This window comes from Oryzias latipes, chromosome 10, assembly GCF_053564925.1.
Source record: "Oryzias latipes strain Hd-rR chromosome 10, Olatipes_Hd-rR_3.1".
Classification (NCBI taxonomy): Eukaryota; Metazoa; Chordata; class Actinopteri; order Beloniformes; family Adrianichthyidae; genus Oryzias; species Oryzias latipes.
In genome coordinates this window covers 32,398,820-32,415,556 of record NC_136246.1, presented here as the reverse complement: position 1 = coordinate 32,415,556, position 16,737 = coordinate 32,398,820, and the positions used below count along the sequence as shown (strand labels likewise).

The following is a 16,737-nucleotide window of genomic DNA, read 5'->3' as shown; positions in this document are numbered from 1 at the left end:
TTACAGTCCAAACAATAATTTAAAAAAGCTTATTTTCACAAAAACACACCGCTGACTGTGAAAAGCGGTTTTGTTGTTTTTTGTACTTCCAGGTTCTGCTGTGGTCGGCCAGCAAGGTGTTTGAGGAGCTGACGGACATTGAGAGGCAGTTCCACAAGGCCTTGTACACGGTCCGAGCTTTTCTCAACTGTGACCGTTACTCTGTGGGTCTGCTGGACATGACCAAGACCAAGGTGGGTTTCTCCACACCCGGACTCAGTCACAACGATTCTGCTGCTTTGATTGGATCCTTCTGTGTGAATATCTCAAACTTACTTTGCAATAACGGAGGTCAGCGGTGCAGAAGAAGAGAGAAAATACAAAAAAAAACTTAATAATTAAAGCCGTATGCGGCGTTGCATGGCCAACAGGCGCTACCCACCCTCGACGGCCACCTCTACGCGCCACGGCCGCCCTTACCCTCAACCTTTGATAAATGCTAGTCAAAGCTGTATTTGCTAATTAAGCTAACTATTGTAGTTATGGTAATGTGGTTAAAAGTGCTAGCATTGCGATCGACATCATCAGCACACTAAGAAAAAAATATTGCTCCATTGGTAAGAGCAAAATCTCAGAAGTTGATGGAAAAAAAACAATTCACCATGGTGGTTTTTCTGCTAATTTTATCTCCATAGCAACCATTTTATGTTTTGTTCGCCTGGGGATAACGAACTGATCGACGTCAGTTTCAGACTACTAGGAAAAAGTAAACTTTTGGATGTCCTTAGCAACCACGCCCACATTCCTTATATGTCCATATCCAATGTTTTTCAATATGTTCAGTTCCTGACATGGATGCATGCTATAACTTTCACAGTATTCCATTGCAAAACGTAAGAGTTTTAACAGTGCGCCACATTTGCTAGCCGGCCATGTGCAAGCCGTTGAAAATCTACAACTTCTAATTCCAACATTTTTTCCACAGTAGCTGTGGAAGACAGTTAAAAGACATTCAATAAAAATCCCAACGAGTTAACGTTTGTATCCAGTAGTAAAGGTGCTTTTTATGAAAAATTTAAGATGGCGGCCTTTTCCCGAACTCAGTGGTAAACAAAACTCCATGACTGTAGAGTTATACCAGCGACATGTGCGTGAAATGTCGTGAAAATCGCTCGAAAAAAAAGTTACTTTTCTTCATATTGTGTAAAAACGCGTTAATGGCAAAATCACAGATTTTAGCACAAAATGGCCGCCAAACCATAGGTCGTGTTGACATCCCTTAATTATTTCAAAACTTCCTCTGGATGTCGCTGACAAGAATATATTGGTTTGGTTAGTCAATTCTCAAAAAGAAATTCTGAATTTTTTCGTTTTTGCAGAGTCAGCACATTTTTTGTAACGGTTTTTGGCTTACCACGCCCACATTCCTGTATCGATCTTGTCATATGTTACATCGTTTTGTTCAGCGTGGGCCAGGGAATCGCATATTTCATTCGCCAAAGACACGCTGTTCAAAATCTACAACTTCTAATTCCAACATTTTGTCCACAGTACCTTGCTATGGATGCCTGAGAAGTTACGAGACGATCGCTAAAAATCCCCAGGATGAGTTTTCCTTTGTATCTGGTGCTAAAGGGGCTTTTATTTCAAAATGCAAGATGGCCTTTTCCAAAGGTCAAAGGTCAACGACACTTCTGTGGCGTTTCTAGACTGGAGCTGGCAGCAAGCGTTTGCTCATTTCGGTGACTTTTCGAGTACGCGGCGGGGGTTAAACTTTCGCTGAAAGGCGCCGAAATCTTTCCAACTGGGAAAACAATCTGCTCCTTGCAGTCAGTGACCGCTGCTGCGGGCCATAATTAGGAAATGTATACAGGTTCACCCAAATCTACAAAGGTCTGCTCCAGGCCATGCAGACCATAACTGACAACAAAAAACACTTATCTTACTTAGTCAAAAAAAGAAAACACCTTCATGTTTGCTCCTCTTCCTCTTCTTGGAGGTGTAGAGGACAGCGGCCAAACAAAGGTCTCCCTTGTCCTCTTGGACTTTAACGTCCAGGTGTGCAACTACAGGAGCATCTGGAGTGCCGTGTTTGGTAGTTTGTCCATAAACGACATCCTGCTGAAACTCCAGGGCGTCCATTGGTGGGCGTGGCACCAGGCCTCCTTAGGCAGGAGGTCACGATTGACTTTGTAGTCGTTTCCTTTGGTCTTTTGGTAAATGGAGGGGTAAAGCAGCCCACTGCTCCTTACCTGGGGGTGGATCTTCTGCCAGGGAGGTCTTCACTTTAAGAATATTGACAGCTGTGGAGCGATTCCGGGCGACCTTCAGTCCTTTTAGAGGATCTCCCAGAGGTTAGAACTACTGAAATGCTATAAAGCAAATGCAAAGCCAGAAATATCTAGATTAAAAAGCTTTGTTCTTGTTTGGGAGAGGCTGTTGCTGAAAAGACAAACATTTTAAAAACATTTTATCCTTGTTTGCTCCATTTCTTCATGTTTTTGTGTCACATGACGGAAAAGTCGTAGCCCGTCACCTCGTTAGCGAGGCTGATTCCTAACAGCTGCTGCTAAGGAGGTGTCGTCTGTCTGCACAGATGCTCCAGCGCTCGCTTTCATTCATGCAGGATGCTGAAAAAAACTCAACTTTAGGATCTGAATGAGGAAACTATTGAACTTCTCTTAAAGCAAAAGAGCTTTTTTTTTGGTGCACCACCTTGTTTTATTTCACCTGCAGGAGTTTTTTGACATGTGGCCCATTCTGATGGGAGAAGCTGCACCGTACGATGGGCCAAAGACGCCCGACGGCAGGGTGAGAAAGACTCTTTCAACAACCACAGTCATCGTCATAGCAACAGCACTGTAAAACACGTGGTCTGTCTTCTGCAGGAAATCATTTTCTACAAAGGGATCGACTACATCCTCCACGGCAAAGAGGACATTAAAGTTATACCGTGAGTTACGGCAAATCTTCAGTTTGACACATACTTCAGAGCGAGTTTAGGAAAGTAGCACCTCCATCACTGCTCCAGGCGTTTCCAAACTGCTCTGTCTTTGCTCCTGATTCACAGCAATTTGAAATGAAGAAAAAATACTCAGAAAAGCGATTTCACTTTTAGCTTCATCTCTGTCCTCCATCTGGAGAAATATGTCACAAAAAAAAGCTTTAAATGTGAAAACCTGGAAGAGTCATATATGACCAGAAACATCAATTAAAAGATGAATTTAAATTAAACTTTATTTATAAATCACTTTTTCTGCTAAAGAGCACCTACATGATCAAATATATAATTGTATTTTCAGTTGACTTTACTTTTTTTCCTGTGATTCGTCTTCATTTTATGATAAAAATCAGGATGTTTTTAGTTGTTTTTTCATCATCAATAAGTGTGAAAATATCATTATATAGTGAAGACTGTACTACTATCGCTGTTCTCGTGGACATCAAGGCAATGACAGAATAATTTGGTCAAATGAATCTGAGCACCAAAAAAAGAAAAGAAAGGGTCCATTGGATGTTTTAATTGCCCCCTCGGGGCTAATGGGGTGATTTAAAAGTATTGCTTCAGATGCTTTGCAGCCAGTTTCTTTATTTGCATTAATCAAGTTAAGTCCTTTTCTCTCCAACTCAGGAATCCTCCAGCGGATCACTGGGCTCTGGTCAGCGGTTTGCCCACGTATGTGGCAGAGACCGGACTGGTCAGTACCTGCTTCCTCACTCCAGCGAGCGTCAGCTTCTGCAGCTTCTGCAGCTTCTGCAGCTTCTGCAGCTTCTCCAGCTTCTGCAGCTTCTGCAGCTTCTGCAGCTTCTGCAGCTTCTGCAGCTTCTGCAGCTTCTGCAGCTTCTGCAGCTTCTGCAGAAGCTGCAGAAGCTGCAGAAGCTGCAGAAGCTGCAGTCACGGTCAAGTCATTGTGCCCCACTTGAAAGGGGGAAGCATTCAAAGCAGGAATTCACACACCATCCAGACACGCTTCTCTGTTTTGTCTTGAATTATTTGCCAAACTTTTTGAGAGGTTGAGACAGTCACTTCGCCATGGCGAGGTGCCTGATAATGTTTGGTGAAAAACCTGAAAGAGACACAGAATTTCATCAGTTTACAACAATAAATACGTTACATCAATCAATAGCTAAGTTCATGGCTCCATAATTAACTCAACTTGAACAATTGATTTATTAAAAGTTAACTTCAAAACTTTGAGAATTCATTGACAATGCAGCAATAATTAGATATGTTTTATAAACAGCCATGTTCGATATTCAAGGAGAGACTAAACAAACATTTGAGCTGACGCAGAAGTGGATTACCATAACTATGCCCCTCATCACTGTTGGATTTTACCGGCTGCCTCTGTGGTTTGATGCTTTTGAAAAGAATTGAAACGGATCATAAGTTTCCCGATCTCCTGGAAAGCTCCGTTTAACCTGGGGCTCCGGTGTGCACAGCTGGAACTTTGATTGACACCGCGCCCACTGCCGACTTACACTCCCTTTTCTCCTCTTTTAGGTTTTATGTGCTCACTTAAATTCCTTTTCACATCAGTTTCACCTAGTCTGACCTAACAGTCACATTTTTTCATTCATCTACTTAGTTTCAGCTGTGAAGTGTTGAGAGTTCTGCTCATGAAATGAGTACGGATGATCTATTCTGATCCTTCTTCCCACCATGAATAGTTTTTGAATCTATGCTACGTCACACGTTCTTTCATCTCATTGCACAACCTGCAAAGAGATCGAGTTGGTTCTCTGTTGGTTGGCTGGTTCCTGAAGGAAAACTATTAAAATGTTGCTGCACAAATCCTAAACTTCTTGTGCTTTTAGTTGCTTCTGTGATTCTCCTGCAAATTCTTCATTATCAAGTTAAAAATCAATTTTTAAAGGACAAACTAGTCATTAACCTTTGCGTTAGTGTTTAAACACCTCTTCACCGCGAGCAGCTGGAGGTCAGACGACCTTCAGGCTTCATGACATGGGTGTTGGCTAAAACACCGAGGAGTTTGCCGCCACGTTGCTGTGATCTATAACTGTAGTTTCAGAATCTGCTGCTATTAATCAAAGCGACCCTTCCTCAAAGCATGGAGTCTGCGGTCGCTCGTCTGTGCGTCCTCTCTGCCTCATCTAGCAGAGAGGACTCATGCTCTCCTCCTAGCCCGGCTTTCATAGATCCAAAGCTGAGACAGAAGGAGAAACGAGCGACACGGATGGGTTTTAAAAGGACACACAAGTAAATGACAAGATTCACAGAGACAATGTAAAGCTCTGTCAGCTTCTGAAATCTAAATAATCAAAAGGCTGAAGATTTGACTGCTAAAAAGCTACCAAACCGCCCCCTTCTGCCAAATCCCACAGGCTTCCCAATCCCCAGTGGTGATAAATGTTTTCATTTCATGCAGCACGTGATCTGCTTGTGGATTTTCTGGTCAAATGTTCTACAAAACTTTCTTTTTTTTTCCTCGTTCTTTGCAGATTTGCAACATCATGAATGCAGCTGAAGATGAGTTTTTCAGCTTCCAGGTAAAATCTACATAATTAAAAACTTATCATCCGTCCATCCGTGTTCTGAACCAGATGAATCCATTTCGGGGTTGCTGGAGCCCATCCCGGATATTGTTGGGGGGGGGGGGGGGGTCACTCTGGATAGGTCATCAGTCCGTCAAAGGGGCGAAAAACTTCAGTTTCTACAGTTTTCCAAATCAGATTCAGGCTTAATCAATTAGGGATTGTAGGCGTATTCTCCCTAAAAATATCCGTCTGTAAAAAAAAATATCCTTAACTACAAGCACAAAGAAAACACAGCTGGAGGTTTGACATGTTCTGAGGACAAAGGAGGGAAATGACCGCCATCTCACAGCAGAACGAGACTCAGGAAAGGGAGAACAGGAACACAGAGCAGAGCGAGGAGCGAGGAGGATCAAACCCCCCAGCAGTGACTTCCTGCAGCAGACACACCAAGTCCTGTTTCTTTTTAAAGTATTTAAATGAGTCTTAGTCTGTGGGGTTTAAATACTGCAGTTCAGCATGACTCGACAACAACAGTAGCTACAGTCTGGATCTGCTGTCTTTGCACATCTCTAAAAGCACAATCAGGTCAGGTGGACGTACTCTGATCTTGCTGAAAGTAAACGTGGATCAGACCTTCTGGGACTAATGAAGGAGGATCTGTGTGTGCAGACGGAGCCTCTGGACGAGTCTGGCTGGACCATCAAGAACGTCCTCTCCATGCCAATCGTCAACAAGAAAGAGGAGATCGTGGGCGTGGCCACTTTCTATAACCGGAAAGACGGAAAACCCTTTGATGAAATGGACGAGACCCTGATGGAGGTGTGTGTGTGTGTGTGTGTGTGTGTGTGTGTGTGTGTGTCAGGTTTAAAAATACTCCCAGCATCTGCATTATTCATCAGCAGACCTGCAGGCTCTTCTGAGGCTCCTGTCTGGAAATCACAACACCACTGATGGGTTATTTGGAGACATTTAACGGCATGAAATGAAAACTGCAGCAGAATTAAGACCCATTTCATTGAAATTTTCATGAAAATGGTGTTTTTTAACATGTTCTTGTGACAATTTTCTAATGATGGGGGATGTGTTTAAAGAAAATATTTGTATTTCTTTATTCAAATTGTTGTGAATCAGACATTTATGATAAAAAAGCCCTTTGGAAAAGGTCATATTTGTGGCATATGCTTATATTTATATACAACACTTGATATATAATATATAGTATAATATGCTGTAATACCAACATGTATGTAAAATACTTCAAACAGGGATATCAGTCTGTTAAACTTTAAAGTCTCATTGGTTTCCAGTCTCTGACCCAGTTCCTGGGCTGGTCTGTGCTGAACACCGACACCTACGACAGGATGAACAAGCTGGAGAACAGGAAGGACATCTTTCAGGACATGGTGATGTACCACGTCAAGTGCCGCAAGGATGAGATCCAGAACATTCTGGTGAGCAAAAAAAGAAGCCTGGAGGTCATAGGACCGAGCTAAGAAGAGATATTAACGCCTAAGGATGACAGAGATGACCGTTTCAGACTCTGTCCTGGATTTTCTCACAGAAGCTTCCAGACTGCTGGTTTTACAGAAGTTTCTTTTACATCAGCATAGCCTCTGAGACGACTCATTTGCAGCAGCATCAGTGGTGATGCAGCAGAAAGGGCCGATTGACCTGAGCTGACTTGAGGTTCAGAAAAAGTTCTCCTGGATGAGACAAATGAAACCAGGCAGTGGGCGTCAGCTCTGAGCTGGGAGAAGCTGTCAGAGGTTGCATAAGATGATTTGTGGGTCGACAGGGAGGAGCCTGACATGGATCCACCTGTTTGAAGGATGGCGAGTTGACGGGTTCATGCTTCAGGCTCCAACCAAAGTGAGCATCGATGATGTGTGTTTCTGCAGAACACCAGAGAAAGGTGGGGGAAGGAGCCAGACGAGTGCGAGGAGGAGGACCTGCAGGAGATTCTGGTAAACAAAATCATGAAACCACCTCAGCTGATAAACACTGCATTTGTGGATCCCTCCTTCATATTGCATTGGAAAATACATATTTATGTGATTCTGTGAATGCAAACTGTTGTTTTTGTGTCCCAGTCTGAAGTCCTTCCAAGTGCAAAGAAATCGGAGATCTACGAGTTTCACTTCTGCGACTTTGAGCACAGTGAGCTGGACCTGGTGAAGTGCGGCATCAAGATGTACTACGAGCTGAAAGTGGTGGACAAGTTTCACATTCCCAGAGAGGCGAGTGTTGAAACAGCTCAAGTGTTTCGCCACGACGTCACATCGTGTGGCGTCTTTCTGACGCACAGAGTAAAATTAGGATTCAAATTACACTTCTGAGATTTTCTTGTGAGTCAGGAGCAGACGATGAAACGCAGTTTGGAAAAAGATTGTATTTGTGACATCATAAATCCTCTGGGCGGGGCCACGAGCTCCCTGCTCCGCCCCATCCTGATGCATCCACCTGCAGACAAATAGATCCATGAACATCTTTGTTTTCCTCGTCTGAGCTGGAATCTGGAGCAGAACTTTATGGCTAGATAGCTCTGATGTTCATCAACATTTTTATTGCACGGGTCATGTTAGCTTGGGGTTGTGAGAGGCTGTAAGCTAGCAGGAGAAAGTGTAATCAGAAGTGAATTTCCCATGAACCCCTGCTGGCCTGCAAAAAACAATGTTCTAGAAAACAACAGATTTTTTCAATTTGGCCCAAAAATGGCATCATCTTAGTTAAAAAATCGATTGAAATGATTTGAAAATAGATGAAAAGATGATCAGAGTGGGACTTTAAGTAAGAATCAGTGGCAGTTCTTACACAAACAGGTTAAGGAATCATTTCCTTCAGTTGTTGGATGTGTTTCATTTCTGCTCTGATGAATGTCTCCTGCAGGTGTTGGTGAGGTTCATGTACTCGCTCAGCAAAGGCTACAGGAAGATCACCTACCACAACTGGAGACACGGCTTCAACGTTGGACAGACCATGTTCACGCTGCTCATGGTGCAACTCCTGCCCTGCATCCGCGGGTCTGACAGCGGTTCAGAACCGACGGCACCTCTGGGGTTCTGGAGCGCTGCTAGATTTATGCTCTCTTGTAGAAGAGGATCACTGCTGGGACTGAACTGCAGAGGATTATAATGAATTCAACTGAGTTTAATGAGACTTTTATTTCAGTAGAGATTCTTTTTTATGAATCAATCAATAAAAATGAAGAGAATTTAATTGGAAATGATGCATGATCTGCTGGAGAAAGAGCAGTTTTGGTTTGGAAGAGATTAGAAAGTAAAAATACAGAACCCAGCAGCCCTTTAGAGCAAAAAAACTCAAATACTCCTTCATTTTTTCTTTGATTCGAGGTGATGAACTTCTCCTCTTTCTCCTGGCTGTGTTCAATCACCAGCCCCTCCACCATACAGTAACTGTGATCCTTTATGGGGGGGTATTTATGGGTGTTCAGGAGCGACTTCATAGACTAAATGGGAGCGTTAATGTAGCGTGTCTGCAATACGAGTCGGTGTGACCGAAGAGATTCGTTTAAACGACTCACACGTTTTATTTAGCAGCCTTTTTGTGAGACCAGCATCTGAAAGCCCCGCCCCCCCGTTTGTGATCTAAGACAGGAGATCTGAAGCGGTACTACACCGACCTGGAGGCCATGGCCATGGTGACCGCTGGCTTCTGCCATGACATCGACCACAGAGGAACCAACAACCTCTACCAGATGAAGTGAGTGGGTGAGATTTCTTTCAACTGAGCAGTAAAATCTGGCACCTAAACTCCCACTGATAGAATAAATCAACAGTTTGGGCCAATTGTGCTTAATATTGACAAATGTTACGCAAAAATCCTGAAACATCGTTTGCAACTTGTTCCTATAATGGATTGTTTTTAACGATTAGCATCAGATTTCCAAAAGAAAATGTCCAGCTGACAACCCCCACCCCCCACCCCCCAGGGAAAGATATGGGACTGTATGATCACCCCCCCCCCCCAAAAAAAAACTTCAGCATTTTAAATTCTAGAAAGCAGAATCTGAAATGTTTTAGTGAAGCACCAATTTAAAAAAAAAAGATTTTTAGGCTCCAAAATGTTTCTAAAAGTCACATTTTACATTTCATAAGAATTTAAAAGAAAGCAAAATTTTCAGTCAAAACCTCTTAAAAGTATTCATTCAATCCCAGAAAACGAACTTAATCGTGTAGGAAAATGTTCATTCATTCATTTATCTTCTAAACCCGTTTTGTCCCTTTCGGGGTCACGGGGCTGCTGGAGCCTATCCCGGCCACTCATTGGCAAAGGCAGGGCAGATTCTGGACAGGTCGCCAGTCTGTCGCAGGGAAAATGTTTATCTGCATATTTAAAAGGACTGAAGTGTTGAGATGGTCACGCGTGAGCCTGTTGCTTTTGAGCAGCATCTATCTAAAGCACATCAGACGGACAGTATCGTACAGACCCATCTCCGGCTGCTGAGCTCCGCCTCCTGATTGATTAGTCGCCGATAGCGAACCTCCTCCTGTCAGGCCTGAGAGTGTGTGTGTTTGCGTCTCCAGGTCCGGTAATCCTCTGGCGAAGCTTCACGGCTCCTCCATTCTGGAAAGACACCATCTGGAGTTCGGGAAAACGTTGCTGAGAGATGAGGTACGTTTCTAGGGACCTGCAAAGATCTCACAGAGTCATCAAGCTGGTTTCATCTGAGACAACAAACGTAATTAAGATCATTTCTTGTTACCCCAAACCTAAAGCAAGTGTTTTCTTTTCCTTCCTGTTTTTGAGTTTCCTTTATTTGATTCCTGTCATTTTAGAAACAAACCAAAGAAAACGGAAAACGGTCAGAGGAGGGGTTACTATTCAGTTCTGTGTTTAGTTCACAGACCAGTTTTTCTGAATGAATTTTTAATATTAAACTACTTCAATTTGTGTATCTTTAGCTACATTCATCAAACGTTAAAGAAATAAATGCATCGAATACTTTTACCTTCAAACTGCATTACTGCTATATAGATAAACTTTTAATGTTTTAACACCGGAGCTGTCGCCGGCAACCGCAAAATAATGTGTTCCTCAAACTATCGGAGCTCTTCCACCGTTTTCTCGATTGACGGGACTCCAGTGGATTCTGATGCGTAAAAAAGCTGCTTTGCAAAGCCGTCAGAATCAACGGATTCATGCAGATCACCGTAAACACCTCACTACTGTTAAATTCTGCATACCAGTGCAAACCAGCTTTTCTCATCTGCAGAATCTGCTGGAATTACGTTAATTGCGTAAACAGTTGAAGAGTTATGATAGTCAAAAAAATGTAAATGCTAGAGCTAAAGCTCCGGTGTTAAAGGATTAATTTAGGTTTCACTGTATTTTGTAGATTTACATCAGGTCTCAAAGGACAGATTCAGATGTTTTCCTGTAGAAGAGAAATGTGTCATCTGCATATTGTTTGATGACTTATAGGATACGCAGGAAAAACGGTTGACTCAAACTCTCCATGGGGTTTTTATCTAAAAGTTCTGATGACTTTACCTCAACCAAAAACAGTGCAATTATCTATTCTACTCGCTAGGTTCATGTTGGTTCAGTTTTAGTGAACTCGTCAACTAGAACCCCTACAATTGAAAAATCTCAAACTGTGTCTCACCTGTTTGAAACATTTGTGTGGTTTTCATCTGCGACTCAGGCGCTGAACATATACCAGAACCTGAACCGCCGTCAACACGATACAGTCATCCACCTCATGGACATCGCCATCATCGCTACGGATCTGGCTCTCTACTTCAAGTCAGTACAGCTTTGTTACTCTGTGAAGACTGCTAGCACAATCAAGACTCAGATCTTGATCTCTGTTTCTCTACTCGTTCATGATTACATCGGTTTTACCTTAAAAAAAATCAGTTTGATGATATAAAAACAATTTCCATTTATTTCTGTAGTACCTAATCACCTTGAGTTTATGTAGTTCCTAAATTCTGTTTAAAGTATACAGTATTTTAAAAAAAGCATATTTATTCACCCGGCATTAGTTGGAAAAAGCCTTGTTTTTCAGCAGACTCCTGGTCAAATATTTCTTCACCCTTCAACACCTGAGCTGTCGCCGGTGACACCGAAATAACACTCTTTGACCAACTGTAACTCTTCAACCGTTTACCAGTTCAATGTGAATCAATTGATTTCGACACGGAGATGAGCGGCTTTTCATACAGACTTTGCAGCATTTTAGGTTAGTCAAGTGTTGGATATCGGCGCAAAGCGGTTTTTCTCCGCTACAGAATCCGCTGGAATTATGTTACTTGCGTCAACGGTTGAAGCTTTTGGGTAGTCAAAAGGATGTTAACATTGCAGCTTAAACTCAGATGTTAAAGGACAAAATGAAGGTTTATACAGGTTTGTTTGTGAAACTTTGCTACATGATGTGACTCAAAACATCCACAAGCTCATTTCTGTTTGTGAAAAGCAAACTGCTGCCTGGTATGTGGACCCTGACATACCTATATTCCCCTGGAGATGCTCCAAGTGATTATTAAAAAAACAAGCTGCATTGAGGTGCTTAATCATTCTGGAACATCTCCACATTCCATAAAGATGCGTTTCAGGATGTTTGTGTCCGTTCAGGAAAAGGACCATGTTCCAGAAGATCGTGGACCAGTCCAAGACCTACGAGAACTGGAACGACTGGACAAAATACATGATGCTGGAGACGACCCGCAAAGAGATTGTCATGTAAGTGAAAACCACGGACTGTTTTTGCTGGTTCTGAAGGGGAAACATACACCGATAAAGAGTCCCTTGGTGTGTTCCAGGGCCATGATGATGACGGCCTGTGACCTCTCTGCCATCGCCAAACCATGGGAGATCCAGAGCAAGGTAGATATGTTCTTAGGAGTTGATCTAATCCTTGTAGATAATCACTAAAGCTCCATTGTAGACAAACATTCATGCATTCTCAGCAACAAGAAACTCTGGCTCCACAGGAAGGAAACCACAGATAAACCAGACAAAGCTGAACATTTGGTAGCATTTTTCTCAGAAGGTCTCACAAACAGGCTGCTGTTATTCATTCAGCAACGCCTGGCAGGCTCTGGGTTTCACTTTAGTGAAGCAAGCGGCGTGCACATTTCCATCAGGCGTTACATGTAATGCCATATCAACATGAGCAGCAAACACATCTGTTTTCTTGATGGGCTTGATGTTTTCCTTTTTACACTTACTTGTTTGTCGTCTCTGGACAAATAGGCTTATTTTTGGAAGCAGCAGCTTTATGTTCTTCTTCCATAAACGGGAACAACTCAAACAGGAATTACAAACCACAGACGAGGGAGGAGCTTTGGTTGGTTCACTTCAGACATGATATGTTAGGTATTACAAGGCCACCTGAAGACCACAAATCACTTGTTCGAGGACAGTGAAGTCCGAATTCTAGCCAGAGAGAAAGGATGGTTTAAGCGAGGAGTGAAAGAAGCAATCTTTGTCAAAAAGGATAAACCTTCTCGTAATAAGAATGGTGGTCTCACTTTGGTTTCTGTTAGTCTAAAAACACGCAAACAGAGTCCTAAATTCACAACTTTCTGGCAAAAACTGCGTCAGCCCAGTGAGATACCAGCTTAACCCTGCTGGTGCAGAGGTAAAGCGGTCGTCCTCTGATTGGAAAATCACTTTCTGCCTTGCCTGTTCATGTGCCGGAGTGTCCTGGGGCAAGCCCACATCGCTCCTGATGGTTACCTTGGCACCGGTGTTAGGCAGCCGAGTCCTTTTAAGGTAGTAAAGCGCTATACAAGTATCCACCATTTCTCACTTCTGGACAAGAGCCGGACTACTGCTACATATGTCCGTCCGTCCGTCCATCCATCCATCTTGAGAACCCAGTTGAATCCCTTTCAGAGCCACTGGGTTGTTGGATTCACCCCAGCTACTACTGGGTGAAGGCGGGGTTCATCCCAAACAGGTCCCCAGTCTGCTGCAGGTCCTAGAGACCCTTTAGAGACACCAGTTAACCCATGAAGCATGCTGTTGGACTGTGGGAGGAAGCCCGATTGCCCAGAGAAAACAAAAATCCCAGCCGGGATTCAAACCAGGGCTTTCTCACTGTGAGGCCAGAAGGCCTTAAATGCTATTTTTAGAACATACTTCCATGATGAATGTGTGATTTAGTCAAATGATTGACCCGGTCTGCATCTCATACCCATCTATATGTTATTATTGTATGAAAATTGTTTTAAAGATCACCTCAAAAGTCTGCCTTTCGTCTTGAATCTTGGTTCCTCCTCTAGGTGGCGCTCTCCGTGGCTGCAGAGTTCTGGGAACAGGGAGATCTGGAGAGGACGGTCTTGGAGCAGCAGCCTATTGTAAGACCTCGGTGATGCTCAGACAGTTTTTCACCTGAAAGTTTGTCACTGATCATTTTCATGAACTTAAAGGAACATAAAAAGAAAAAGAAGACGCATCTGCACTGAAAGAAACTCAAATTTAATGCTCGGACTGAAGCCAGAAGACAAAAAGATGCAAGGAGATGCAAGAGTAGCAATCAAAGCACACGAGGTTAACCCTTTAACACCAGAGCTTTAATTCCAGTGGATTCTGAAGTGGAGAAAAGCTTTTTTCACCACATCAGCATCAGTTGGAATTTGTTTTTTTTGCATGAACGGTTGAAGAGTTCCGGTGCGTGGTATATTTGTGTTGTTGGCAACATCTCTGGTGTTTAAAGGTTAAAAATACAAAAAGGAATTGGAACAACATATTTATCAAAAAGATTCTTTCCTAAACACGTTCAGGTCAGCAGAGAAGACTGTGACGGCCCCCCGCTGTCATTTAACCCCACAAACGAACGGGTTTCAGGTTTGCATGACGGCTGGAAGAACTTTCCATCACTGATGCGTTTCTCTGGGGTTTACAACAGAAGAATCGGTTTCTGCTGTTCAGGTTCAGACGAGGTTTCTGCAGTTCTACATCAAAACGTTGGTTCAAATCCCTGATGGAGATGCTGGACAGATGAGAGGCGAGGAGGGGAGGCAGAAGCTCTTGTTGAGGAAATGGAAGGATGGGTTAAAATCCCCGTGGCGGCAGTGTTGAGCAGCGCAGAGGCCATTATGTGGAGCAGCGAATCGGAAACATCGGTCACTGTGGCCTTGACCCGGCCCACTGAACCCTCCTCGTTTCGCTCCGCCTCATTCCCTTCGTGTCCTTGAGACTCTCGAAGTGCGAAAAGCTCCATCCGCTCCTTCACCTCTGAGTTTAATAGCATCTGTCAGCAGGGAGGACTTCTCCTTTCCATCAGCATCTTCCCACTTCTACAAAGGAATGGAGGTAGAAATTTTACCCACAATTCCTGCTAAAATCAGCTTTTCACAAGAGTTCAGTCTGAGGAGAGTCTACTGTTCCATTCCTTTTGTAAATAACTACGGTTGATTTCCTGCAGTCGGATTTTTGGGAAAAAAACGATCTAAACTTGAATTTCTAAGACTTCTGACTTGACAGAGATAATTTGATAGTCCTAAAACACATAAAAAATGTCTGGAACAACAAGAACTGAACAAGCAAAGATAGTAGAACTTCAAGACTTTAGGCAGAAACAACAGCAACTAAAAACTAAAGCTCCACACTGAAGATAAAACCTTCTGGTCTGAGCATCAAGAAGCAGAAAACTGAACAAGATTTCATGAAAAGATGATTCAAATGAAACAAAAAGTCAAATCCACAGTTTGTTAACCCTTGTGCTATCCTATGGGGTCCAGATGACCCCCCCCCCCCTTCCATTGACGTGTTCTCCCTACCATGACAAAGGTGGATAAAGGTGGAAAGATTTCATGTAATCCATGGACACCAGTGAAGATCACAAATCTTTGAAGAAAAAAGGTTCAGAGCTCTGTCTAGTGGGTCTAGATGACCCAGCTCCCAACGTTAAAGTGCCTAGGATAGCACAAGGGTTACACTGTAACAAACGGAACTAGAGAGCAGTCAATAGCAGCTGTTGTCCTCATGTCAGTCAGATTAATGTACCCTGACTTCTTCTCCCTCCAGCCAATGATGGACAGGAACAAATCAGACGAGCTGCCCAAGCTGCAGTGTGGTTTCATCGACTTCGTCTGCGCTTTCGTGTACAAGGTCAGTCAGTGATGTCCTGCAGACGTACAGAAATCTGTGAGCTCCATAGTGCCGGCCATGAACTCTGCTGAACCAATCCCTCCTCAGGAGTTCAGCCGCTTCCACGTGGAGATCACCCCCATGCTGGACCGCCTGCTGAACAACAGGAAGGAGTGGAACGCCCTGAAGGAGCAGTACGAGGCCAAAATGGCCGCCCTGGAAGAGGTCAAGAAGGCCAAGGAGGAGGAGGCCCAGAAAGCGGCAGCTGCCAGACAAGGTGAGCAGAACCGCAGCCGGTCTGACGAGAACCGGACCGGACCACAAAGGTGAACTTCTCCTTCCATCTTCTTCCTGCAGCCAGCGCCGCGCAGTCAAAGACCTGCGGCATCAGCTGAAGCGGCGGCAGATGCAGCTCCGCCCGCTGCTGCTCCTCTAATCGCTGCGTTCTTCTGCGCTGCTTCTCCGTCCTCCTCATCCTCTCAGCAGGTTCTTAGCTGAGCTCTCAGAGAAAACCTTAGCCTTAGATCTGTGGCAGAAGGTTGGAGCTACGTTATTAGTTTGTTCTTCTTTAGACTTGGGGAGGGGCGGGGCATGTTTACCTGCTGCCACATAGAAGGTTTTCTCATAGACGCTGATCTGCAGCAGAAGCTGCAGTTTTCTGTTCCTGTGCAGTAAAAATCCCTCCCGTGAGTAAAGCGAGCCGCTTCAAAGTCCAACAACTTTGACTAGTGTGTAGTGTTCTGAGGGAAATGTGCTTGTTCAATGTTTAAGGAATGATCCAGAAATAAAAAGGAAAACAAGCAGGAATGTTGTCTTTTCATGGCCACAAGGGGGCGGTACTGCAGATCACCTCAATGTCAGAATCAGATTATCGACCGCCGGACACGAGGAGGAACGTTAGCGCTCAGACTCATGAACAGGAATGTTGTAATTCCTCAACTGACCACCGGGGGCTGTTTTCATATGACCTTTCTACCACAACAAAATCTAATGTGCAAACTGGAGGGACGTTTGTTGCTTTATTTTATCATCATGACATCAGTGTGTGAGGATTTAATTAGAGCTAAATTATTTATGCACAGTGGTCCCTCACTAGATTGCGGTCTCACTCTTTGGTGGATTTTTGTGTTCTGTTTCCTGATTGGCCGTAGACTTTGCCAGTCAGTTTCCTCTGTGTCGTGTCTCCTGAATGTGTTC

General features: G+C 43.7%; 1 protein-coding gene across 2 annotated transcripts in view; it reads left to right on the top strand.

Annotated features, from left to right (window-relative positions):
• pde6a (phosphodiesterase 6A, cGMP-specific, rod, alpha) overlaps window positions 1-16,347 on the top strand; it is a 31,730-nt gene extending 15,383 nt beyond the window's left edge. For both annotated transcript variants that reach the window (XM_023959400.2, XM_023959399.2), the window contains exons 6-24: window positions 93-233; window positions 2,716-2,790; window positions 2,868-2,932; window positions 3,611-3,677; window positions 5,443-5,490; window positions 6,148-6,297; window positions 6,786-6,929; window positions 7,377-7,442; window positions 7,569-7,715; window positions 8,365-8,472; window positions 9,089-9,198; window positions 10,023-10,110; window positions 11,144-11,244; window positions 12,076-12,183; window positions 12,264-12,327; window positions 13,731-13,805; window positions 15,478-15,561; window positions 15,649-15,817; window positions 15,898-16,347. In XM_023959400.2, coding sequence (XP_023815168.1) covers window positions 93-233; window positions 2,716-2,790; window positions 2,868-2,932; window positions 3,611-3,677; window positions 5,443-5,490; window positions 6,148-6,297; window positions 6,786-6,929; window positions 7,377-7,442; window positions 7,569-7,715; window positions 8,365-8,472; window positions 9,089-9,198; window positions 10,023-10,110; window positions 11,144-11,244; window positions 12,076-12,183; window positions 12,264-12,327; window positions 13,731-13,805; window positions 15,478-15,561; window positions 15,649-15,817; window positions 15,898-15,935 — 1,848 coding nt within the window. In that variant the 3' untranslated portion in view covers window positions 15,936-16,347. The remainder of the gene's footprint in view (window positions 1-92; window positions 234-2,715; window positions 2,791-2,867; window positions 2,933-3,610; window positions 3,678-5,442; window positions 5,491-6,147; window positions 6,298-6,785; window positions 6,930-7,376; window positions 7,443-7,568; window positions 7,716-8,364; window positions 8,473-9,088; window positions 9,199-10,022; window positions 10,111-11,143; window positions 11,245-12,075; window positions 12,184-12,263; window positions 12,328-13,730; window positions 13,806-15,477; window positions 15,562-15,648; window positions 15,818-15,897) is intronic.
• Window positions 16,348-16,737: the final 390 nt, after the last annotated feature.